At 36.7% G+C, this 26,954-nt stretch overlaps 1 protein-coding gene across 3 annotated transcripts in view; it reads left to right on the top strand.

Moving 5' to 3' along the window:
- Window positions 1-24,583, top strand: part of Cped1 (cadherin like and PC-esterase domain containing 1) — a 250,834-nt gene extending 226,251 nt beyond the window's left edge. For 2 of the 3 annotated variants that reach the window (XM_078040309.1, XM_013362253.4), the window contains exons 19-23: window positions 124-344; window positions 601-702; window positions 1,105-1,192; window positions 5,196-5,342; window positions 22,587-24,583. In XM_078040309.1, coding sequence (XP_077896435.1) covers window positions 124-344; window positions 601-702; window positions 1,105-1,192; window positions 5,196-5,342; window positions 22,587-22,808 — 780 coding nt within the window. In that variant the 3' untranslated portion in view covers window positions 22,809-24,583. Of the gene's footprint in view, window positions 1-123; window positions 345-600; window positions 703-1,104; window positions 1,193-5,195; window positions 5,343-17,448; window positions 17,524-22,586 lie in introns of all 3 variants that reach the window. The other variant, XR_013435263.1, reaches the window with a different exon arrangement.
- The last annotated feature ends 2,371 nt before the right edge of the window (window positions 24,584-26,954 follow it).

Genomic DNA, 26,954 nt, shown 5'->3' with positions numbered 1-26,954 from the left:
ATTTTTGAAGGGCTGTCCTTTGATTAGACATGTGATTTTATGAATATTCAAAAATTAGTTATTTTAGACTATCTTATAGCATGTAAACATGCAATTTGGAAACAAATATCTTTTTCTTTATAGATTCTTTTCATTGGTGATTCAACCAACAGAGGGATCATGTACTATCTGATTGAAAGACTAAATGAAACGCTCCAGGAATGGCAGAAGGTGCATGGAACTAAATTGTATACCAACGTCAATGGTGGGAAGACATTGGTTAGTTACTCCTACTATCCCCAGTTTTGGATAAGTCCTTCACTGAGACCGACATTTGAGAAAGCACTTGAACATCTCCTGCAAAGGTACAATGGAACTATTATGAATGGCACAAGGCCACAATGTCCTGATGTTTTACTAGCAGTCATAATTGCTCACTGTATATCAAATGTGCTGAAAGGCTTAGATACTCAGTAATGTGGCTGAAAACGAGTTGCAAATGACAAGAAGGTCCTGTGATCAGGAAGCCAGACATGGTTCAATGAAATGTGAGGCAATGCAGTTAAAATGTTTACCATCTGTTTTAAAGCAACATGTGTTGTTTTTCTTTCTGGATTTCAGATCACGTCCCCTAGAGAATACTGGCCAGACTGTATTGGTTGTTGGTGGTGTTCAGTGGCTTAATTCCAACCACCTGCAAATTATTCACAAGGTTTTGAAAAGGTAAACTGCTGTGACAGTAATTGTCATTGATATTTAAAATTTTTTAAAAGGTGATATTGATAATGGTTAAGTTTTATCAAGACATTTACTTAAATAACACTTCATAATTTAAACTTAGATTTAAAGCCTGATTTAAAATATTTCAAAATACTTTTATATCTAATCACAACAGGACTCTTAATTATTCAAATTTAAATTTGATACAGATCAAAACCTGTCCACTGATACCAAACTCAATCCACAAAATCCCCTAATACACATCAAATCTGTAAAATGGGAATTTGGTCCTGGATGCCAATTATCTGGTTCTCAAAGGATTCTGCTTGATTTTGGGGAGTAATTAACAAACACCTAAGCTGTAATTATGGTTTGTGACTTTGGAATTCTGATCATTTCATTCAGGGAAAATTTACTCAATATCCTAGTGATCATCAAAACTTTGGGAATTGGATTCCATCTACCAGTGGATGGAGTGCATTTCTTAACACAGGTAAGCCCGTTTCTTCTTGGCTATGTGAACTTCATAATTCCGATTTTGATCCCTGTTGGAAAAGGTTCCAAAAAGGACACCTTCATTATGATCAAAAAAGATTATATACTTAGAGATTATGATTTCAGATCATTTATAATTATTCCTGGAAAAATGAAACCATAGCCCCAAAATGTGTTGCAAATCATTTGCATTGGGTTTATAAAAGAAAAAGGCGTGCTGATCCATGCAAAATTAAGAACTAAGGCATATAAGAGAGAAACCTCTTTAAGTATCATTTACCCATCAAGTTTTCATATGCCTTTCTAGGCTATATAAAAAGGCTTTCTTTTCTTCAGGTTCAGGCTAAAACCACAAATGAAATTGCCACTAACAAAGAGTCCTTTGGGAAGGAGTGGCTTTTTTGAAGACAATTGTTTTGTTTTGTTTTTTTAATATCTTTGAAGTAGTATCATTGTCTTTTCCCCTGTAGTTGGACATTCATGAATGAAAGGAGTTAGGGGCTTCTGACCAGAAGAAGATAATAAATTCTTCTCACCACTGAATAGAAACTGCAGAACAAAAAAGAAAAACCACATCTGTAGGTCAGAGGACCAGCTGCTCTTGCTCAAGCGAGGAGAGTCCACCAGCAGCCCAAGTCTGCAGACAATTGCACAGTCATGGTTCAGGGGCATAGTGGGAACTGGGCAGGCAGGAAACTGTCCATTTGATATGTAAGGAGTTAAGATTTATTTTTGTGTCTGTGTGGAGTATGCCTAGCTTTTCCCAGCACTGAGCACATTACCCCTCTCTTTTCTGGAAACTTTATATGCCAGATCTTCTTTGATACCAAAACGGGAGAACTGGTTGAAAGTGACTAATGTTAAAGCTTCAAATTCAGCATCTTGAACTCAGCAAGTTTTAAGATAACTTAAAATGAGTTGAGCCATTTAAAAAAACTAAGGTAGCTGAAGGGCTAACGTTTACTGGGGACCAGGAAAGGGGACTCTGATCATTTTTTGGTATGGGTTATGATTTGGAGCCCCTTTAATGTTATCTGAGGGCTTCCAGCTGAGATTGCAATTCCTTCTTGACTCTGGTAGCTGTGCTGCTTTGACTGCAGCTCCTTGGAGCAACTGGAGCATTCATGGCTCCTGCTTATATTTAGGTTATTAACTCACAATCCACTCATTCCAGCTAACATTTCTTCAGCATTTGCTATGTGCCAGACCCTGCATCAAAGACTTTGCCTGCCACCAGAGCTTTGCTGGTACTCATCAGTCTTTTCCAACAGAGTAAGAACAAAAGAAAGGAAGGAGAAAAGGGACAAAAAGAGTAAGATAGTAGAAAGGGATATTAGCAAGTAAAGACAGAACATAAATCTCAACTCCCATCATATACTTGCAAGACTGATAACTGCCCTCCTCTCTAGAATTATCCATTTTTCCTTTTTTCCCAGAGCACATGCACACATATGCCTACACACACACACACACACACACACACACACACACACACACACACACACACATTCACACTGAGCTCAGTCAGGCTAAGCATGTGCTGCTTCTTAAGCACTCCATGCTTTCAGGCCTATGAAACCACTGTTCCCTCTTCTTGGATCCTAGTCTCCCCACCCCTTCACCTGTGTCACCTCCATGCCCCCTCATTAGTTTAAGTGCTTCTTCTTCTGGGAAGACATTCTGGACACATTTGACTAGGTTAGTTCCTCCTACCATGTGTGGCTAGAATAGTGTCTATGTCCTCACTCTTGTCACCCAGTGCACGCAAACCTTGGTTGTTCATCTATCCTGATGGGCTATAATATGAGTGAGAACAGGGACATACATGGAGGTAAGGGGAGCTTGTATGGGTCACTCTGGTACCCCAAGTGCTAAACACATTTCTCAACACATAATGGACCCACAAAAAATGGCTTGTGCACAAAAGAATGAGTCTTAGTGATTTGGATGTCCCCAGATCACCCTTTCCCATTCATTCCTGTCCTAATGATGACTCCCATCTGAGTCCCAGCAGAAATTGTCTCTTGCTGCAGAGGCCCAACATGCCCATGCTGGATTGCTGAGACTCAGTAGCCTTTCTTGACCTGGGCCACTAGGGTCATCTCCGCTCTAGAACTCCAGGTGGCATTAGCGAGAGCTTCTTTTGCTACTGCATTGCAATTCAACTCTCCACTCTGCCAAGTTCTTCTTCCCTTGCTCCCTCATATGTGTTGATCCCCAAAGCACTGTTCTGTTAGCTCCCTGCATTCAAACATCTATTTCCAAAAGAACTGGTCTTTCTCTAGAAAAATTTCTCTGGAAAATGCTTAAAGTTTCATGTATCTTTTGTAACTAGGTACATTAAAATGAGAGAATACTTGTAACTGGACAGGAAGCCTACACATGAAATTGAGAATATTGAACATCATTTTTTTTTTTTGGAGTTGGGAGATTACCAGGAATTGAACTCAGGGGCACTCAATGACTGAGTCACATCCCCAGCCCTATTTTGTATTTTATTTAGTGACAGGGTCTCACTGAGTTGCTTAGCCCCTCACTTTTGCTGAGGCTGGCTTTGAACTCACAATGTTCCTGCCTCAGCCTCCCAAGCTGCTGGGATTACAGCGTGCACCACTGTGCCTGGGGAGCATCATTTTTATATGATCACGAAGGCCCAGAGAAAATTTGCATGTCTTTTGAGCCTTTTCTATTTGCTACCTTTATTTTCAAGTAAACCCTCTTCTCGGTCATATACAAATAAATATGCAAGTACAGTGAAAACAGAAAATTGTATGTATCTGACTGCTTCTTTTACCTTGCAGTTGGATTAACAAATGGGAGCTATTATTTGTCTTTTTACCTATGAAATTATATTTGTCCTTTGGGAAAAGGAAAAGTGAGTGCAATACCTTCCCTGTGTCAGTTTGGCTTCTTCAAGCACAGACAGGATTAACTGAAGGGATAAACAAGGGGGATGCCTGATAAAGGGTAGAAGATAAAGGGAGAGATGTGGGTGTAGGCAGGAGGCCCTTCAGACCACAGCATCCCAATGCATGTTACTGGATCCTGCACCAAATATCTTTTGAGTGCCTAGCATTCCCTGGGAACTGTACTGGACTGCAATGAGTCTGATATGAAAAGAGAGGAAGAAGGATGATTTCAGTAGAAAGCCTAGGATAGCAGGTCAGTTCTGAGAAACTTAGCCAAGCCACGACAAAGCCCTGAAGCCACAATGATTAGCAGAGTGCACCTGAACTAGAACTCCCAGCCATGCTCAATCATTGCCAGGGACTTGGCGCCTGAGGGAGGGAGGAATCTGATCCACAGTAACAGCAGCTGGAGCCTTCACTCAAGTCTGCTGCTCCCCCAAGCACACACCTCTCTTCCAGCCAGCAAACCTCACTCAAGACTGCTCAGAACCTTCTCTTAAAGTCTCGCCATTCAGCTCTCCCCTGGCTCTGACAGCTACTCCTTCCATCAGTGCAGAACCTGGCATATTTTCCTCTAATAAAGGGCTTAATAGCTGTTTATAAATCTGTTTCTCTTATTAGAATGCAGTGTCTTAAGAGCAGAAACCACAATTTATTTATCCTTGTATTCCTGTCTTGCAGCTAGAAACTAAGCACAAAGCAGATGCCAATTAATGTGACTCAATGAATGAGAATCCAAATAGCTGAACCTAGCACTCATGATTCTTAAATGTCAGTTTTCAAATTGAAGTTTTAAAATATTTATTATAGGCAATACATTTAATTTCTTTCTGTGTAAGGGAAAGTTCAAAACTATGTGTCTCTATACATCTTTATGCAACACACACACACTCAAACAGTTATATTGATGTCTTGAGAGAAAAAAGGAAAGAACATATCTTTATTTAAAAAATGCATGTGAAATTCTTTATCACACAATAGAACCAATTTCTGTTTTAAAAGATAGCATTTATATGGTTTCTGCTTGAGTTATGAAATCATAAAATAATCCACTGCTAATAAAAACCCTTATTCTTCTACTTTGCAATACAGAGTGAAGTACAAAATATATGGAAAGAAAATATGATTATTCTGGATGCTGCAAAAAGTTATGGCTATGAAGTGGTTGACACATTCACTATAACCATGGGGCGATATAAAGAGTTTCTGCAGGGCAGTTGTGGATGTCATTTCCATGAGGTATTTATGCTGGCTTTCTGATTTTTATAGCTTTTGATTTAAAAGAAAAATTTGTACCTTTATTTTACACAGAAGAAAATGATATCAGAAGGAGATCAAGTGATGTGCTCATCCTCACTCAGGCAAGACTTACAGTAATTACAAATTTGGCTGTTTAAATTAGTTGTTACAGCACCACCACCACCAAAAAAAAAAAAAAGTTGTTAAAATCAGATGCTTAAAAACAAGGGTCATTGGTCAATGCATGTGGGAAGATGGGAACCTGGGAACCTGGAGAGGGCTTACCTTCTCCAACACACTTCAAGCCCTCCCATCAGAAATCTCATCCAAAGAATGTGGCAAAAATATTCAGCTTGGGAATCAAGTCTATTGAATGTGCTAGACTAATTGAGTGTTTAACTATTGCATAGCAGAGACCCATGGTTTGAATAATTTTTTTCTTCTGCAAATGTAATAATGATTCTGTTTCTAATTAGAAATTAAGTAGGTTTAGCTGATAAGGTAACAACAAAGAATAATTCTTTTCCCTCCCAACCTTTAAGATTCTTCTGTGTATTTCCTCCCTACCCCTTGAATAAAATCTTGGATAGATCCCATAGCTTTGAAAGGTTGCCAATCACTTTCATACATCCGTACTAAAATTGTCCAGTCCTATGTCATAACCACATCATTCCTCTCCCCCAGTTCAGGGCTGCCTGTCTCAAAAGACTCAAGTAGTGGGGGGAATGCAGGAGTTTTCTCTCTCTTCCCCATTTTGCTTTGCTACACTTCTTTTCCTTGCTCTGTTGGCATCAAATCAGGTACAGAGAGTATGTTGAAAAAAGAAAGATCTTACTTGAGTAGTACAGGCATAAATTCAGCAATATGCTTTCTAGGTATCGCATGCCTCTTCTTCCTTTTTTAATGAGTGCTTTTGTGAATGTCCTTGAAAAGATCCCCCACCAGGACATTCTGTCTGCAGCTTTCTTGATAAAGGCAATACCCTCTCTTAGATTCCTTCTTTGGCCTCTTGGTAACTAACAGTCCACTCTGTCGGAGGTCACATTGCCCCTCCAGGCATCCTCTTGGAAGATATTCAACTTGGCACTAGGCTTGCTATACTTAATTACTCTCATTTGGTCTACAGAAGTACTCATGCATCCTTGTTCCACTGTTGCTGGAAATACAGTTAATTCCCAATAAAGTCTTCTCTTTTACTCTTACGTGGCTCTCTCTCTTCTCTCTCTCTCTCTCTCTCTCTCTCTCTCTCTCTCTCTCTCTCTCTCTCTCTCTCTCTCTCTCTCTCTCTCTCTCCTTAAAGTGAATCTACAGCAAGTATCTCATACTAGGTCTAATGCCCTGAAATTCCAATAGACATGTGTCCACCTCTCAAAGTTGGCCTTTTAAATGTCCTTCTCACCTGGTTTTAAGCTAGAAGGAAGCAACTTCCCGAAAGGGAAGAAAACCACAAGGCATTTTGAAAACTCACGCAAAAATCTCTCTCTTTCTTCTTTTTCGTCTCACAACTCTTTTGATGAGACAAGGGTTTATATAAATGGATTTTGCCCACACTTTTACAAGTCACGAATAGACTGTCCAGAGACTGCTTGGAATATAAAGTTTCCTGGCAAATGCTGTTGGGGTCCAGGTCTCAAAAGATTCAGCTGACAGAGGTGAAGAGAGCCTCCATTTAACCTTCCCATCAGATACTGGGTCACTCATCCTTTCCATTTTGTCTCCTTTTGTTAACTGGAATACATCCCTTTGTGGGTTGACTAGGGAGAAAACAACTACAGATTCTTTCTGATCCTCTTTTCAGCTGTTAGCTGACTGTCACATTCCATCCTCATCCCCAGATTCTTACAAATACCTCAAAGCTACGGACACTGCCCTCGTCCTGTATGATTTACTGATGGATGCTTCTTAGTTTATTATGTGACCAACAGAACTGCATCTCAGAGAAGTGACAGCGGCAATTGAAGTAGAGAACCTGACAAGATAAATTTTGATCCAGCAGCTTGAAGCTTGACTGTGCTGCTGCAGAACTTATTTTAAGTTGTAGGAGACTGTATGCCTACTAATTGCTTCCACAAGAAAATATACCACCCATAAAGTACTTACCCTATTTGCAAAAAGGATTAGAAACACAAGTGTGTTAGCCTGGAAGAGCAAGAAATAATGAATTGTCAGCTGAGCAAGCCCAGGATCAGAGTTGGTCACAAAAGCACACCCACAAAAATGGGGACTTTGAAAGACAATGTACAGATCATTTTCCCCTCTTTTAGAAAAAGGTTTATTTATTTATGTTTATATAATGTGCTTTCAATTAGTTTTTGTGGGGAGAGTGTCTGCTTTTGTTTTTGTTTTGTTTTTTTTTCAGCTTTAGGGCTCTTAAAGTCTAACAAGGAAATGTTCTCCAATGATTTCCAACAGGACTCCAAGTAAAATCAGAAAATGTCCTTTCCACATGGGGTTACACATATCTCCTCCCACAGTATCAACTGGTTTATACTAACAACCATGGAATGTGAAACCCCCCAAAAGACTCCTTGAACCATCAGCACTAGGATATTGATTTATAATTATTTCCAATAAAAACTATCCTAAATTAGCAAAATAATGATTTGAGCATGTCAGGTAAAATTGCTTCACTTGCTTGATTTTCTTTTTTTGTGCCTTGATCATGGACAAATTGCCTCTTCTTAGCTCTCTCTCTAATGCATGCTGTTTTGATGGCAAGCCATGAGAGGAGCCCCTTCAGATTATCTCAACTGATTCCTGGTAGTGTCATCTACTTGTAAGTTTTCATGATTGAACTGAAATACACTCTGGGAGCATTTGCCTTTTCAGTTATGATATGGAGTTGATAAGATCATCTTTCTCTGTTGACTCCCTTCATCATTAAGTCTCCAAACTCGTTCATTGCTCAGGCATAATTGTTGCTTAACTCTTGGACAATTTGTACCACTTGTACTTCAGGAAGTCTCTAATGCTGACACTGATGTTTTATAATCTTTCTAAACCATCAGCCAGCATCTTAAATCACTATTACCTTATTACAAGCAATCAAAAAAATCTAAAGCCTCCTTATGAAGAATGGTTTGATGATGAATGCAGCAAGCCAGGAAGAAGTTGATTACAAATTTCATGCAAAACATATTGAAGGGCAAACATTCTGCTGATAGTCTTTTTTTGCTCTTTGCTCATTTTATGAGAGTGGTAAAAAAAAAAAAGCCAAGTTTGCCATAAAATAATAACAAAATGAGAAACAGTTGTGTTAGAGCCGTAAGAATTTTGGCTTGGGGGCTGTGTCTTCTGGTGTTCAATTAAACCATTCCCACAATAGTTTCAAGAGTACCTAGGAATATGGGTATAATCATTACAGTAAGACCTTGACACTTCTTCTTTGCTTTGTGGACAGGATTCTACTACAGACATAACAAAACCCGCATCAGTAAACTTTTATTGCCATAGGTGACATTAAAGGTCTTGGAGTGTCGATTTATCTGTCAAGGCACCAAAAGAGAATATGTTGCCACCATGAATCTATAAACAATTTCCCAACTGGTGTACCTCAACTTTGACTAAACAGTTCCTGTTGATTAGAAAAGCAGGTGTTTTTCTTTATGGGTGGAAATGGAATTTTGTTTTCCAGTGTTTGTGCAGGACAACAAACAGGATCCAGGTAGCTCTTGTCCAAGAGAGGTTTTGGACAGTGTTGTGTTATGTGGCAGACGTTACTGTGAACAAGCTTGAGCCTGGCAAGTATTCAGAAATGTTATCAGCCCAAACCTGGTTTCCAAAAGGCAAATTCACCGACAATTGTGGTGTGATTATTAATTAGTCTAATCACTTGTACAGACCTTACACGATCTCTTGTTTTCTGGCAGATGTTAACTAGAGCTTTGACTCAGTCAACAAAATCCATCTGGCATCATGAACCAACACTAATACCTGCAGGTTTTCTTTGATTTTGGCACAGCAGAAAGAATTAAAAAAAAGGAGTTTCAGTTCCTTGCTAGAGATGATTTCCCACTATTATTTTATCTTCATCTTATAATCTTTGTTATTTAATCTTAACTAAATAAAACATTATGTGGCCTAGAAATGTTTTTCTCCTTTAAACTTTAAAATTTTATATCTAAACACAATGGAGAAAAGAAAATCTTTAAAATTCATCTACCTGAAAAAAAAAGATATAATTAGCTGATATAGAAGATTCTAGAATTTAACTATTAGAATAGCTATTTTTAATAAATTTGTAATGACAGTTTACTTAACAGGTGAGGTGTTTTTGAGTACCTACTCTATTTTACTATTGTTAGAAAATGAGCCAAGAGAATACCTTAAAGGATTCCCATAAACATTTCAAAAGCAGCCTTTCCTAAAGGAAGAATTAATATTCCCTTTAAACGTGCTCCCTTCTGCTTTGTGCTAACATACTCTTTGCACTGCCATTTACAAACTAAAGACACTCTTGACTTTTGCTTATTTTTCTTCAGTCCCCTAACAATCTTAACCAACCAGTTACTAAGTCTTGTTTACATTCTGGTCTTCAGAATCTTTCCCCTATACTCTGTTTCAGTTTCCTTAATTTGTTTATTCTTTTAATCATCCAACATTTGTTTGTTGATTCCAGTTATTGAGCTAAATGGTAGTGAAGCAAAAATTAATAAGACACATTCTCTGTCCTCAATATATTGCTGTCAAGGACTAAAGCATTTGAAAAAAATATTATGAAACAATATTTTAGGTAACATGTATATATGAGACTATTGTGATCACACCAAATCACCTAGCCCAATCTGAAAACCATCTATATTGGTTGTTGAAGGACGAACAGACCTTAGTCAAGTGATGGCAGAGGGAAGATGGTCCCAAATTCATGGGGTAATGTATAGCTCTGAAATACCCACTCCTCTCAGGTAATAAGAAACCAATCTGAATATTGTAGAGCTTCAGACTAAAGGGAACTGGGAAAAAAAAAGTAGGCAAGAGCCAGATCATGGTCAGAGCTTGGAATTTCATCCTGTAGGTGGTAGAGACCGATGAAAAGGTTTTAAAGAAAGGAGTGATTTTATTTCAAAGGGGTGAGTCTAGGAATAGTGATGTATGGGAATAGTGATATGCTAGGAATTAGATATAAAGAGTGTAAATCAGGGAGGTTTGTTAGGAGATACTTTTTCAGAAGTCAGATGAGAGATAGTAAAAAATCTTCCTAAAACAGAACAGAGTCAACAAACCAGGACAGAGTGAGGTGGACAAATTCAAGCCCTATTAAAAAAAATAATAACAATAATAATAGCGGTTGATCTGATCTGTGGAATGAGGGAGTGAGAAGAACCAGAGATGATTCCTTTCCTTGGTGGCTGATTAGACAGCTAAGATGGGAATTGAGAAAGAGAATAACTGAAAAGGTACTGGCTTAGGAGAAAGATGAGGAGTTCAGTTTTGAACATGTTGTGTTTGAGATGCCTGCAGGACATCCAGGTGGAGATCTCTAACAATGGGCAGTGAACATACTAGTATGAAGCTCAAGGACAAGTTAGGACTGGAGGTATAGTGAGAGTCATCAGTAAGTCAGCAACAGTTGAAACTGTAAAAATAGATCAAAGTCTGGAGAAATAGGAGAATTTGAACTTAGAGCATAAATTATTAGAATAAAACTCTAGTAGGGTATGGGGCCATAGAAAGCCATAGAGTAAGAATATAGAAAGAGATAGAGACAAGATCCACACTGTCACATGTAATAGGTAGATCTAAAATAAGGATTTCAAAATACTCAGCTTTAGCCATGAAGAAGGCCCCTTGCTTTTCCCCTTTTGTTAATGCATTATAGTTAGAGGTAATGGTTCATTTTGTAAGAAAAACCTTTCTGACCACCTTGAGAGTACAGTAAGGTACTGGCAGCAGGAATTAGACTAACATAGAGTGCAGAAATCTGGGACATGAGAAAAGGGGACTTGTAAAGTCTCTCAACAATTAAATGTAACAAAGAGGGAAAGATGTTGGAGTTAGAGGAGAAAAGTTTGGGACATGTTTGAGCACAGAGGAGAAAAAAATCAAGCAAGTGGTATGTTAAAAAATACAGGAGAAAGTAGGACTATTGAAGCAATGCCCTCAGTAATTGAGTCAAGGTCACCTGTAAGTTGTCAGTATGTGCTGGTAAAGATACAAAGTGGGGAAGAGGGTCCTTTCTTCCCTATCATTTATTTGCCCTAGACTATAGCAATATTTTTTCTCAGAGTCTCTAGTTTCACCTACTTGAATCCATCCTTCATGCCTCCACCAGGAGAAGGTTCCCATACATCAAATCTAATGTAGTTCTTTAATACCTTTTAGTGGCTCTGTACCGAAAGAAAATCACAGAAATTCCCACTGCCTGCCATTGCTATACCACCCCCTGCTTTAAAAAAAAAATGACTCCATATTGTTTTTTTTCTGAATAAAATGAATACTATTCATTTTATCTTCTGCAAGTGAACCCTAACCTTTTCTACTATCTGATTAGAGAGCAGAGCCTAAAGAGAAAATAAATTCATTGGTGCTGGGAGACCCCAGCCTTTAAAAGATGTTTGTGTGCAAAAATTCTGTTTTAAAGTGAGTATCTCATATTGAATGGTGGTAACACCAATTAAATTGGGATCTCTCTTTTAAGAAGAGTAATTAAATAGAGGATGAATGAAGAGTTGTCAGTGTCATTATGTTGAACTAGTACTGTGGCATCATGATTAGGCTATACATCCCAACCTCTGCGCTACTGACATCTAGAATGGCAGTACAGCTAAGAAAGAGATATCTGCCCTCACTGCATAATAAATACTTATGTCTTAGAGTCTACTACCAACCTTAAGAAACCAAACTAAGACAGGTATTGAACTGCCTTGAGTCACATTTCCTTCATGCTATTTTCATGTTCTAGCCTGGTGAAAACAGGATCTGTGGTTGGAGAAATATTATATATACCTCTACTTTATGGATTCCCAGATAATATTAGTATATTAAGTGATCCCAAAGCTCTTATGGCTAATAAAATCTAGCTTGATCCATGGGAGGTATGCATGCCTGTAGTTCTCAGAATTCAGGGGGCTGAGGCAGGAGGATTCTTGAGCCCAGGAATTTGAGACTGGCTTAAGCAGCACAGCAAGACTCTGAATCAAATATAGATAGATAATAGATAGATAGATAGATAGATAGATAGATAGATAGATAGATAGATAAAGTCTAGCTTGGTTTGATCCATTTTTTTCCAAACTTTTCTTGACCACAGAGCACTTTTTTTATTTTTGATATTTTAAGTTTATTTACAAACATATCTAATATGCTGTATGAATTCAAGTGTTTGATCCATTTTTCAAAAGGATTGCACTTCCTAAAAGGCTCTTCATATGTGTTAAATGAAAGAACTAAAATATACTTATTTCTTAAGCAGGTGAAAGAAGCAGCAAATCAGACTCAAAGCATAAAGCATAATTAGTAGCCACTTCTTGTTTTTCTCTGAAAATGGCAAATTGCTCCCTGGGCTCTCCTAGTGGCTCCCAGGGACCACAGTTGCTGTGAACCTCTAGTGCTCTGTACCAACATGATGCTGTTTTCAGCTCTGCAAAAGGTGCAGGGGGGGAGAAGGAGGAAATGACAACCCTATATACCCTGTTTCTTCATGACCTTGTTCCCTACGTGCTCCATTTTTCTTTTTGTAAGAACAACTATTAACATCCCACTGAAAACACTCTGGGCAAGGTCCAAAATCATACATGGAATACAGCCTAAATGTGGCAGATTGATCAGAAGCATTTATCTTCTTTTCCACTTGAATCCTAGGACTCTACAGACATAAAGCTATTTACCCGCCCCTCCCAAATTAAAAGAACAATATCTCAGAACCGACAAGAAATTCTAATTTATTTTATGAAATGTGTTGATCTGGCAAAGAAAACTGCAACTTTAAAAGCCTGGAGAAAAGAAACACTAACTATAGGAGGCACACCTGACCACGAGTGTCCTAAATAGTTTGCAGTCGGAAATGAGCACAAAGTTGGTACACCACTGAGTCCCCTACCCGCATTCCAGGCAGTCAGGAACCTACAGTATCTTTTAAAATTGAACTGCGGAATCTGGAGTCAAAAACACAGGTCAAGAGTAAATGAATCTGGAGGCTGAAAACAGAAAGTAAAAGTTGGCAATTGGAAGATAGAGCTCCTCACCTTCTCCCCAGACCTAGAATGCACAGCCAGACAGGAGGCTGGAGAGCCCTTCCGGCCAGAGATAACTGATTTCCTTTGAAAAAGCAGAGCTGAGCTGAGAAAATCCCTATGGTGAAGCCAGCAGTTGAAACACTGGTCCACACAAGACTAGTCAAGTAGATTTAGAGTTAGGAGTTAAGAGTCTCAGCTGTCAGAATAAGAAAGGCTGGGGATTAGAAGTAGGGTGGGAGACAGACAATATGCTCATTGCAAATCTGGAAACCCGGAAAACTGAGCAAAACTCATTCCTTAAAGACATTTTAGACGTGTCCCCTAATCCTCAGCATCTTTGGCCCATTCAAAAGCTGGACTCCCTTCAATCAAAACATAGTTTATTTCATGTGGCCACAATTAAATATTTGGGGAAGAGGGTGAAATGGAAGAATTCTCTATTATCTGTCAAAAGTGCATGATGTTCTGAAATGGAATTATGAATTATAAAGACTGGCTTCTAGCTATTGTTTGCTGCTTTATTTTTATTTCATTTCTGTGAATTCTTAGGCTACTTTTTCAGCTGGTCATAATTTTGTGACTGGATCTTGGATTGAATGGCAGGCTGCACAATGACTACATCAAATAAAAAATATTTCAATAGCATACATTTATCCTAAAAGTCTACATTAGCATATTTGGCCTGGTCAATCTCGTGTTTTCCAGTCTTAGAAAGCCATTACCCTCATTCCTCTTCAGACCCTACTCATGATCATGACACATGTTTGTAATCAGAACATCCCTCTGATCCAGTCTAGGGTGATTCTGGAACACTTGCACCAAGAAAATTGTTTTCTATTTTGTTCTGTGAACCTGGAACTACATCAGAAGCTCCTTCAGGGTTATTCAGGTCAAGATCGGTTTTAGGAAAGGTATTTGCTTGTAATCTGTCTGGCACTTTCCAGTTCACCAAGCCTGCCTGTTTTGTACTGGCTTTTGGAAAATTCAAAGTTATTTTAGATGCAGCTATTAATTGTCATAGTAATACAATCATTCTGAACACTTACATGAAACCAATTTTGAGTGTTGAAGTAATTATATATTTAATAGTAAAAGTTGCAATGTTAGTTTGGTTGTGTAATTGATAACATTTTTTCACTTGCTTGGAAAGTCTTAACACAAGCCAGTCATATAGAATTGGGGCCTTTAGTGTGCCTTCTAAAAGGCCATGTGCCCAAGCTCTTAATGATGTAGGGTTATACATAGATCTGTAATCATAAACGGAGAGAATCCTTAACATATAAGAAACCCATGAAAAAGTAAACATTACTTTTATACTCTAAAGAACAGAATTTCAATTCTTATTCCACTGAGTCATAGAAAAATGTGATTATCTGCACAGCATATATATTTATAGCTCTTGATCCCATCTCCCAAATTAAGCCATCCTAATTTCTATAGTTGATATATTAAAAATATTAATTGTTTTGAAAATTTACTTGAAAGCTTATATTTACCTGTAACTTAATCTAAATTTGAACATTGCTGTGAGAAAAAGTGTAATATAAGACTTATAAAATTTAATAACACTTTATTACATAAAACAATGCTAATCTAATAGGTGGACACCAATTGCCTTTCATTACCTCTTCTTAATTTTCAATATAATTCAACATGACAAAGTCACAAAAAAAGTAAGCAAACAAGGTGAAGAAAAATCATTTTTTTATTAAAATGGAAAAAAAGTTTTGGCATTTGACATCTATGCTTAAATATTGTAAACATTTGCCAAATTGTATACTATAAATTATTAACCATAGGTAGTGGCTTCCTTCTTAAGTAGACATGTCTCTTTTTCAGTGGCCAAGACATCTGCACCCAAATTTAGAGAAGCATTTAGGTGTGTCAAACGATTAGTATTTCTCTCTGAGGGAGTTGATTACTGTGCACAAACATCTGGAGACTTAGTCTCTGTTTCAAGGCTCACATCTTTCACTGATGTCTTCTAATGACTCATTTCGATTGTTTATTATTATCACTATTCTCCAGAGGTAACCTAACATTTGTATTGCTAGCAGCTCTCTTGCAAAGCTACTTTCCAGTTGACACTTCAGTTGGATTTTAACAGCCCTAAATGGTGTTCTGATTTTGGGAAGGACCCAAGTGGGCACATGTTCACACAAGATCAAAGGAAAGAAGCAATTTGCTCTTTACTGCACAGGTATCAAACGTCTCTTGCTGGCATACATCTCCAAACCTTAGAAATGTAGCTAACTCCTTTTTGTCCACTGTGGAGCCTATGCCAATAGGTAAAGCAATATTTTAAAACTCAGAGAAATTTGACAGCAGTGTTAGATACTGATTTTTACAAATAAGTTCAAAGAATTAATAGCTTTGTAAACAGATTATAATGCCCACCATAAATTAGCACTAAATCTTCCTAATGTACTAAGAACTATTCATTACATGGAAACAACATGGTGCCTGACCTTGCAGAGCTAGTCCCAGACAATGTCTTTGAAGTCACTTCATTCTTGTTCTTACTTCAAGTATCTTAGACATGTGTCTTTATATAGTCCCCTTGAGGGTAGGGACCATATCTGAATTACTCCATGTGTTTCCTAACGCAGAAACTCTGAAGAGTAAAAGATGGATATCATATGTAAAAAAATCATTATATTTTTTATTTTTTTATAAGATATAGTTTCATTTTGTTTCCTGTTATTTGTTGTTGTTAATTACAAAAGGGTTACCTGAATTCTTGCTCATGGTAAACATCTGAATTTCACCATCATGCATTCATGTTCATCCACAGAACACAAACTAATTAATCAACAACAATAACAACAACAACAAAAACCTAAAAGTACATAGCAGTCAGATCATTAGAGTAGAGGGGAGGGAATAGAGGTGGGGAAGGGAGGGAAAAGGAAAATACTGGGGATTGAGTTAGCACAAATTAGAGCAAATGATAGTCTATGCCTTTATTATGTCAAAATGAATCCCAATGTATGTACAACTAAAAAGAACCAATAAAAAGCAAATAATAATAATTTTAATAATATCTATACGGTAAAAAAAAACTCCTTCCTTTTCCATTGGAGACTATCTTAAATTTGGTACATAGCTCCATTTTAAACCTACCTTCTTGATTTTAATCTTATGCAATTAAATGTATTAAACCGTCAACATTTAAAGTCACTCATTTATGTAACATTAGGTTCTATTTAGAGCTACCTTATTTCTCTGTATAAATTTTAGGGAACAGTAGTAGTTTATGAAATGCATTTTAATCTGTAGTATGAACATTCTTGTTCCTTCCATTCCACTATTAATTTCAGCTTATACTTAGCCTTTAAACCATATTTTGCCATCAAGTTCCTAGAAAGCATGATTATTAAAGTTGTTTCCACAAAGAAATTGGCCATCTGAATCAAGGGAGGGACACAGTAATACAAAGTAAAATATACTTGCCAGTTTAACAAAAATTTATTGCATGCCAGTTAATGTGCTGAATGCTAGGTTTCAGAGCTCTGACCTCTCTAATGATGGGAAAAAAGAGATGCATAGACCTTCCACATGGCCTATGTAACCCCACTTACCCTGACTCTGCCTCCATCTGCTCATGATGGAACACTACTTCTTGCAAGTATTACATGTCCTCCCACCTGGGTTTCAATGTGCTTTGGGAAGGGGTTGTTCTCCCAGGCTCAGTGCTATTCCAGGAAGACACCCCTGATTTCTTGTTGTCTCTCTGAGAGCCCACATGCTGCCACTGTCTCAGGCACCAGCCATGGAAGCTCTCTTCTATGCTCTGCAGGGTTTCATATATGTGTAGTTCTCTGTCTGACTTACTCTGTCCTTTGGTGTATTCTCCATCACAGAGTTTCCAAAACCTGGACTCCAATAAGTTGCATTTTCTGTGAAACACTTCTCTTTTTTTTTTTTTCCAGATTTTTAGCATTTAGTTATAATTTCTTGTCTTACCATGGAACCTAGAGAATCACACCTCTTAGAGAGGAGGCACGGTAAGTTTTATCAGAAGCTATGTAGTGGAAAAAACATTGTCAGAAGGAACCCCAGTCCCCATGATCAATACAGCATGGTAGGAACGTCTGCCCCTCTGAACATTACACAGGCCACATAGCATTACGTCCCTCAGCCCAAACTTGGAATCCTCCCACAAAAAACAGGCACTACTCTCCCATCCATGTTGTCGTATCCAAGAGATTGAATGACTCCAAGATGAGTGACTGACACAATGTGATATGAGAAACCACATTAATATCTAGAAAGATAACGGGATTAGAAGAGCCCAAGAAGTTGGCGGATGACAACATTGGGGAGATGTTAGAAGAAGCTATCCCTCGATGGCATGGGTCTTTGAAGAACAGAAGAAAGGCTAGAGATGGAAGAGTGGTATTCTTGAGTGGCAATAGAGTGTTCAGAGAAAAACAGCTGCCCATAGAATCTAAAGACTGTGGACCTTGGGTGGGTTGTAGCTCAGTGGCAGATTATGTACTCCGCATTCACAAGGACCTGGGTTCCATCTCCAGCATCATGAAATAAAATTTTTAAAAGCTAATTAAACAATGATAATAGATCATGGTAAAATGAGTATTCCCACCATCAGCAGCCCCTCTATTTCCTTCTATCCCCAACCCCCACACTCTGCAGAGGCTTGTAGAGGGAAGATGAAAGAAGCAAAGTTCCATTTATTCTTACAGATACATTTTAGAATTTGTCATACTGTTATGCTTACCATTGGGGTAGCTCCTCTGTCAGCTTGGGAAGCTTTGATATGGTATCTTTTCATTTGTTCTTGTGTTTTTTATTTGTTTGTTAATTTGTTTTTTTTTTTTCAGGACTGGGGATTCAATCAAGGTCTTGCACATGCTCTACCACTGGGCTACACTTCCAGTCCTTGTTGGTTTTTATTTTGAGACAGGTTCCACTAAGTGCCCAGGTTAACCTTGAGCTTATAATCCTCCTGCCTCAGTCTCCCAAATAGCTGAGATTACAGGTGTGCACCACTGCACCTGGCCATTCATACATTTTTCACATCTCATTAAACTTTTTTTTTTTTAGTTTGTTTTGCAGTAGTGAGGATCTGAGCTACATCTCCATCCCTTGTTTTTATTTTATTTCATTTGTTTTATTTTGAGACAGAGTCTCACTGAATTATTGAGGCTACCTCAAGATTGCAATCTTCCTGCCTCAGTCTCCAGAGTGTGTGTGTGTGTGTGTGTGTGTGTGTGTGTGTGTATTTTTCCAGGGCCTTTTGCATGCTAGATAAGCACTCTACCACTGAGCCACATCCTCAGTCCTCATTAAACTTTTGATACATTCTTCACCTGCAGCCTATAGATTATTGCTGAATTTAGTGAAGCTGTTTAGTATTTTCAAATAATTTCCTGTTAATCATTGATAAGATATAGAAAAGCTTTATAATTTCTAAATATCGACTTTATAATATCTCATTATTTTTTATCAGTAGATTCCTTTGGGTTTTCAAGACAAACATATAGCTCCACATAATTCTTTAGTAATTTCCTGCAATGATGTATTTCATAATATTGAAACATTTTGCATCCTTGAAATAAATTGTATGTGGCAGAGGTATAGAAAATAATACTGGATTTTTTTTTAATCTTTATTTTATTTATATGTGGTGCTGAGGATCAAACCCAGGGCTTCACATATGGTAGATGAGCGCTCTACCTCTGAGCCACAACTCCAGCCCAATACTGGAATTTTTAAAAGCCCCTGATTTAACTCACATTTTGGAATTATTATTTTTTTTTTACAAATAATTTGACACATCAAAACTGAAATAATTCTATATATTTGTCAGCTTTTGGGATTTGGTATCAACGCAATGTTTATTTAATAAAACAATGAGGAAATATCATCTTTGTTTCCTGCAAAACAGTTTTTAAAAAGAAACCAAAAGAATTAAGTATTGTTGAGCCAATCACCAAATACGTGTGGAAGAGTCCATTTCAAATAGTATAATATGTGTATTAACCTTTGGGAGGCATTCGCTTGGCCCACAGAAATCAGAGGAGACCCCATCATTCCATCTTCCTTTCCCAGATATCAAGTTAGTGATCTCTAAAAACAGATACTAATTATGCACATTCCCATTGAGCTCTGAAAAAATATGGACACTACTTTTGAGTGAAAGCTATGTGCTTCAGCAAATTCACTGGAGATTTGTATTTTGGGGTACCCTATTTATGAATCCAAAGATTGCTGCCTACATCTACACTAGCATTATCCAACTTTTGAAAGGAAACATGAAATTCAATCCTGAAATCGCACAAAATGCTAACATAATGTTTAAACAACTGTAACTTTTTGTCTTGTAATGAATCTATTTCTATTTAACAATTTTACATATAATTAGCATGCAGATCATCAGGCAATTTGCAAAAGCCTGAACTTATGATAAAATCATACATGCAAAATTTACCTTATTTCGGCTTCAGAACATTGGAATAATATTATTTCAAGATTGAATGTTATATTTATGCTTAAGTGTTTCCTTAAGTAAATTTCCAGAAGATTGTTCTCTAATCTTGAGTGAGCATAGACCTCTCTAAAAGGACAAAACCTTCAGGAAAACACTGGTGCCCCTCTGTAGCCTATGAAATTTGGAGTTACAGTATAACCAAATAGGGGTGGAAAGAACTGGACTTAATAGAATCCTGCAACTTTAGGATCTGGAATATTAATCAGTGGTTAACTGCAAACTGATCTCTAAAATACAATCCTTACCACAACTTGCTGATTTCAATACCCTTCCTAACAGTCACTTGATTCAAACCTCCCATAACTACAGGAAAACTCTTCTTTTGGGGGGTTACCAAGGTGTAATTTGTTTTAAAAGACATTACTGTTAACATTTTTTATTCAAAATGCTGATAGCTTCAAAATGTTATGGTTATAAAGTATTGCACATTCATTGCGTAAAATGACCAAAAGTTAAATGAATACATCTAGAAATCACCTGAAATCTCCCTTCACCAGAAGTTCTGCTACTGTTCACATTTTGGTGTAGTTCTTTATAGATTTTCCATTCAAAAAACTTGAAAAATGCTTTAGGTTCACTTACAATGTATTAAAAATACTTATCTACCATATCAATATTTTATATATTTCTTTTCAAATATCTATTGGAGGGGGGCTGTTTTTATGGCATCTCTTTTTATTTTATTTTTATTAGTGCATTTTAGTTATACATAATAGTGGAATTAATTTTGACATAATCATAATATACAATTCACTTTATTTCAGTCCCTAGTGCTTCCTCTTTCCTTTCCCTCCTTCCTCCCTCTGCTTCCCTTTCTCTACTTTACTGATCTTCCTTCTATTTCTTTTTTAAGTTCATGCTTTTTAGATACACATAAAGATGGAATCCACTGTGGTATATTTATATATGTAGATAGCATAATTTTGTCAATTTCATCCATAGTTCCTTTCTTTTCCTATCTTTTCTCCCCTCCCTTGCATTCTTCTTCCTCTGCTCCACTGATCTCCCCTATATATTTGTGAGATCCACTCTGTTGCCTTTTCCCCATTTATTTTGCTCTAGCTTCCACATGAGAGAAAATATTTAACCCTTGACTTTCTAAATCCAGCTTATTTCACGCAGCATGATATTCTCCTCTTCCATCCATTTACCATTTAAATGTCATCATTTCATTCTTCTTCATGGTTGAATAAAACTCCATATACCACATTTTCTTTATCCATTTTCTGTTGATGGGCACCTGGGATGGTTCTATACCTTGGCTATTATGAATTAGACTGCTATAAATATTGATGTGCCTGTATTACTATAGAATGCCAATTTTAGTTCTTTTGGATAAATATGTCATTGCATTCTCTTATATGGAATAAAAAATATGTACCTAAATCATTACATAAGACTCAGAAGAATTTTTAAAAAACTCTTTGTGAGTTAATATTACTTTAATAGTCATCAACAATAGTTTATTATGTTTTACAGTTGTATTAAAATAATGCAATTCATGATTTGCTACTTATTTGTAAAGCTGCCCAAAACTTCTTACCTTATTTCATTTCCTTTTCTTCTTCTCTTTTTCTACTTCTACACTTCCCCCATCTCTCTCTTGTGGTCCCTACCTCAGGGGAGCGCCCCTGAATTTTAGTGCTAAAAACTTGAATTCTATCAGCCTAATGATTAAGGCTGACTGTTCTAGGATTCCATCTGAATAACTTTTTGTGAAAAGTACAAAAAGTTTATATGTGTGAGTGTATGTAAATATTCATAAAATACTATGAATGGAATCACGAAGAAACTGGTATTATCTGGAAAGGAAATGAATGGTGAGGAGCGGGAGCCACAAAGGGAAAAAACTTTTGATTACAATTCTTTTCATGCTTTATGAATGTTTTGTAATACAACTCGTGCAAAAATATTTAGGATCAAACTATAGCAAATACACAACATTCTTAGGTTAATAAAGCATGAGCTCTTTCTCAGATTTCATGGCACACTAAGCACCCAGAGAAATGAAACCACTACCTGCCAGTGTTACTTTAGGGATCTGCAATGGAAAAATACTTTTTTTTCTCTCTGAAAATAGTTTTAGCTGCCACTCTATGGAAGGGTGCAATGACAGATTTAGAGTACCAAGTCTGAATCAATGGCCTGGCAAAGACACAAGAGTGTCATTTCTATTCTGGTGTTATGTTTGGTTTGTTGACCCAAACCAAACATAACACCAGAATAGTGTTGGCGCGCACACACACACACACACACACACACACACACACACACAACATACACAGGTGTAGTGGAGACATTATCTGTGATAGTTTCTTAGTTGCATTGGGAACAGCTGCCTGGAGGTATGAAAAATGACAAGAATTCTAATTTCAACCTTTGTCTTCTTTGAAACATAAGTTACCCTGGTTTTTGGTTATGTAAATTGTATTTGTGGCCTTCAGGCAACATCTGTGTGGCAGAAATGCAATTCTATTTTGAGAATTAGTAATATTGACATATGCAGGACCTAAATGCCCTTGATTTTTTCCTCATTTTCTTGCTCTTTATTTGCAGGTAGTGAAATCAAAGTTATCCCAAGAATTCCACTTTATTAAAATGAAAAGATCAAAGAATCATACAGTGGGAAAATATTTCAGCAATCAAAGTAAACTACAACAAGACTTTGTAACAAATCTTCAATCACCATATCATGTCAGAGGTCCAATAAATCAGGTTTATTCTGAAATCCTTCTCAGCAGAATGTGTGCAAGTAAAAAGACCGTGCGGGCTCCCTAAAGAGTAACTGAGTTTGGAGATGGAGACGAGCTTCTCACCTGGATGATGGGCAGAGAACCAAACAATGTGCCTCACTTGTATTTTAGATCAACCACACACTCATGCACACCAGGACACACCTGCACACCAATCACATTTTGCTTTAAAAAAAAAAGAGTAATAAGTTTTTCCTATAGCTTTACAAAGTCAAGATGTGAATTTGAACAATTAGTTGGTTTTAGAGTGAATGACAAAGCTAGAAAATGATTACTTGAAATATAATCAAAATCTAGGACCACCGTGGGCCGGGTATTGCCTTTTGATTATAAACAGGAACATAGACACTTGAATTAAAAGGGAAAGAGGATCAGGCTCTTCAGTATCGTGTTAAATTCTCTGCAGGTACATTGATTTTAAAATGCAAACAAGCAATTACATTCCACATGCAAGTAGGAATTTTGCTTATGTTCTTTACCAGGAGAAAATGTGGCTTTTAGGAGCACTTAGACTTTGTGAATCCTATGCTTATGAAAAACATTTCTTCTTAAACTTTAAAAATTTTATAACTGAAAGGGAATCAACAGAAATGCTGCCCTACAAGGACTTTGAAGAGATTCTATGAGAGAAACAGGAAGTTAAATATTTTACAGTTAATACACCAATATTTAATTCTTCACTCCTTGTGTTTTTCATAAACATTCCCTCCTGTCTTGTCTGTGAACTTAGATGGGTAACTGCAGTCTAAATTGATGATTTAGATCATTTTAAAGCAAGGAACAAAATACAGTTCCTCATGTATTACTTTATTATGTTTCATGTATGATATTATGCAACAAAGCTTTTGTTTGCTGCTATTGACAGACTATGTAATTGAAGATTACAATTACATTTTACACAAATATTTTGCAAAGGATTATGTATTCTAAGTGGGTTAGCATAAAGCATTTGCACATGTCCCCAAATAGTACTGTTACTCGTATTTATAGTATCATTTTTCTTGAGCAACTATATCTAATCCAATTTAGAATAGAGCATAAATTTATTTTTTCATAAAAGTGGTAGCAGACATACAAAACGTACTTAATACCAGTATCCAAAATTTTCTTTTCTATATTTTTAGGTTCAAAATGGTTAATTTCCTAATTATGCAAATGCTCTTTTGTGAGATTACATTTCACCTTTATGGTGGCTTTTAAAGGATTGTTTTTCTTTTGAGGAAAAAAAAAGCTGACATGCTTAATTCAAAATATGGCTGAAATTACATAATTTATAAATACCTCAATTTCATTAAAATACAAAAATGAAATTATTTTGATTGAGCAATTCTTTAGTATGAATATCCACTTCCTTCAAATACTCTATTTTTATATATATTTTTATATGAACATACACATAAATTTATATTTAACTGCCTTAAAGTATTTAAATGCAAATATCACTTGATATAAACAATAACATAGGCATTTTACAGATGATAGATTATTTTTTAAGAAAATGGTACAGAATTAACTTAAAAATAAAAGATTTTTCTGGTATCTTTATCTACATGCAAACTTCAGTTTTAGATTCTCTGAGTTTTTTTTAAAATGTTATAAAATGTTATCATTTCCTGTAGCTGCTCCATCATGTTTCAATGTATCATTGACAGTATTTCAGCTGTTTCTGCATTACACTGTGACCTGGATTGTAGTAATCATCTGGCTGAGTTAGTCTGGTGTCTGCCTCTTCACCATTGAAATAATAATGGATTTTAGAAATAATTGTGACAATACTATTAATAAATGTCTTACTAGTAATATTCTGGGTTTGGAGAGTATCTGTTCTTTTCCGTTTCACGCAAGCTATATAACCATATCAACAGTAGCCACTTGGCAGGGATACTATCATGTGGATCTAAGTAATGGAGTGTGATTAATAGGATACAGTATTTTTCCAACTTTGATAATCTCTAAGTGTACGATCAGATGAACTCTCTGCTGTACAATAGCAAAAGCTTTTGAACATAGTTTAATGGCAATCTTTTTTTTTTTTTTGAAGTAAGGCACTGAAATTCTAGAAAGCATTTTAACTATGCTATTATGGTTCAGATCCAAGATGTCTCCCAAAGACTCATGTGTTGAAGGCTTAGTCCCCAATGCAGCAATGTTCAGAGGTAGACCTTTTAAGAAGTGATTGGATCATAAGGGCTCCAACCTAATCAATGGATCAATCCATTAACACATTCATAGCTGAATGGACTGTTATTGGGAAGTGGTGGAAACAGTAGAAGGTGGGACCTATTGAAGGGAGTGGGTCCTTGGGGATATACACTTGGGGACTATATCTTATCCCTGGTCTTTCCTTTTCTCACTCTTTTCCAGTGGCCACCATCAGGTGAGCAGGTGGGTATCACACACCCCTCACCATGATATTCTGCCTTACCACAGACCAGAAACAATGGGTCTGACAATGGCTAAACCTCTGAAACTTGGAGCCAAAGTAAATCTTTCCTCCTTGTTTTTCTTCAGTGTTTTTGTCACAGTGATTAAAAAGCTAATACATACACCTTGTTGAAGTAACAACATTTTATTTTCCTTTGGGGAAATAGGTGTGCGTGTATGTATACCCACTCATATTTGTCTATGTTTAGCAAGTTCCTAATTTGAGTGGGGTTAAAGTAGGTATAAGCATTTTAAGCTATTTTTAGGTGTGAAATTACAGAAAGTATACTATTTTGGGTAAGAAATGATCAGTATTCAATCTAAAGAAAGCAATTACAATATTGAAAATCAGGAATAACTGCATAAACATTTCCAAGCATTGCTGTTGACACTGTGTGTGAGCACATGTGCAGAGGGGGTGGGAGTGGGGTTAAAGGCACATTGTACTCTTTGCCAGTAGGCAAATAAGAGCCCATAGACATAAAATGTAAAAGAAGGGCTTACCATCTCTTGTTTGTTTGGTTTACATTGTATCAGTCAGTCTTTTTTTCACATTTTTTTTTAGTTGTTGATAGACCTTTTTTTATTTATTTATATGCGATGCTGAGAATTAAACCCAGTGCCTCACACATGTCAGGCAAGTGCGCTACCACTGAGCCACAGTCCCAGCCCCTGTATCATTCAATCTTACTAATATTAATGGCCTATGTGCCTAGCAATCTTCTCTGTAGAACAGTGATTCCCACTTAGAGAGTGTTGGAAGATATCACTGGAAACAGTTGCAGTGAGGTTTATGGAGAAAAAAGAAAAACAAAGCTATTCTGCATCTGAAGTTTCTTCTTTCAAAGTTGCATTTCACTGGAAGATTCCAAAGAAAAATACAGAAATGTGTCAAAATTACATTACCAGTAAGAGTTATTTCAAAGCTGTAAGGTCAGGGTATGAAAGGGGGGAGGGCATGTATCTAATATAACAAGGTTAAGGAGCCTAAAAAGATAACAAGGGGTGGGATCTTCTTATCTCAAAGCTTCCTTCATTAGAACACATGCTGAAAAAATTATCATATCTAAAAGTTTTCTCTTGAATTTTCATCTTATAAAAGTATTTTAAAATCATTAAAAGCCATGTTCAAGACTATTATAATTAAAGTAAATAAGTGTAACTAAGCTCATATGAGCTGATAACTTCAAAAACATGCATCCAAGTACAAAATATAATATAGTAGAATCTGCCATTGTGAATCAAGAAATAATTGCTCTGCAAATGCTAGTTTAATTTTTGTTTTGTTTTATTTTGTTTTCACAGTACTGGGGATAGAACACAGAGTGATCTACAATTGAGCCATATGCTCTGCCCCTTTTATTTTTTATTTTGAAACATGGTCTCAGTAAATTGTCCAGGCAGGCCTTGAACTTGTGATTATCCTGCCTCAGCCTCCACAGTGGGTAGGTTACAAGTATGGGTCACCACACTTGTCTTTACTTGAATTTTTTTTCTTTAATATGTACTTAAAAGTCAAAACCTTTTGATTACTCTTAGAAATGAAAGCCTTTTGATAGATCATTTTGGCTGAAGGAGATGAACCAGAAGTTGTCAGAATTCCTCCCAAAACTTACTAAAGACAACAGGATACTGCAAGCACCTACAAACTAGATTTTGTATTTGGCAAGGCTTCCAAGGTTTCATAATGTCAAAAAGCCTTTTATCATGTTTTTACTACTACAGTAACAGCTACTATCAACTTCCA

This window comes from Ictidomys tridecemlineatus, chromosome 2 (genome assembly GCF_052094955.1).
Source record: "Ictidomys tridecemlineatus isolate mIctTri1 chromosome 2, mIctTri1.hap1, whole genome shotgun sequence".
Taxonomy (NCBI): Eukaryota; Metazoa; Chordata; class Mammalia; order Rodentia; family Sciuridae; genus Ictidomys; species Ictidomys tridecemlineatus.
Note: the sequence above shows the minus strand (reverse complement) of the source record. Positions and strands in the feature narration are given on the sequence as shown.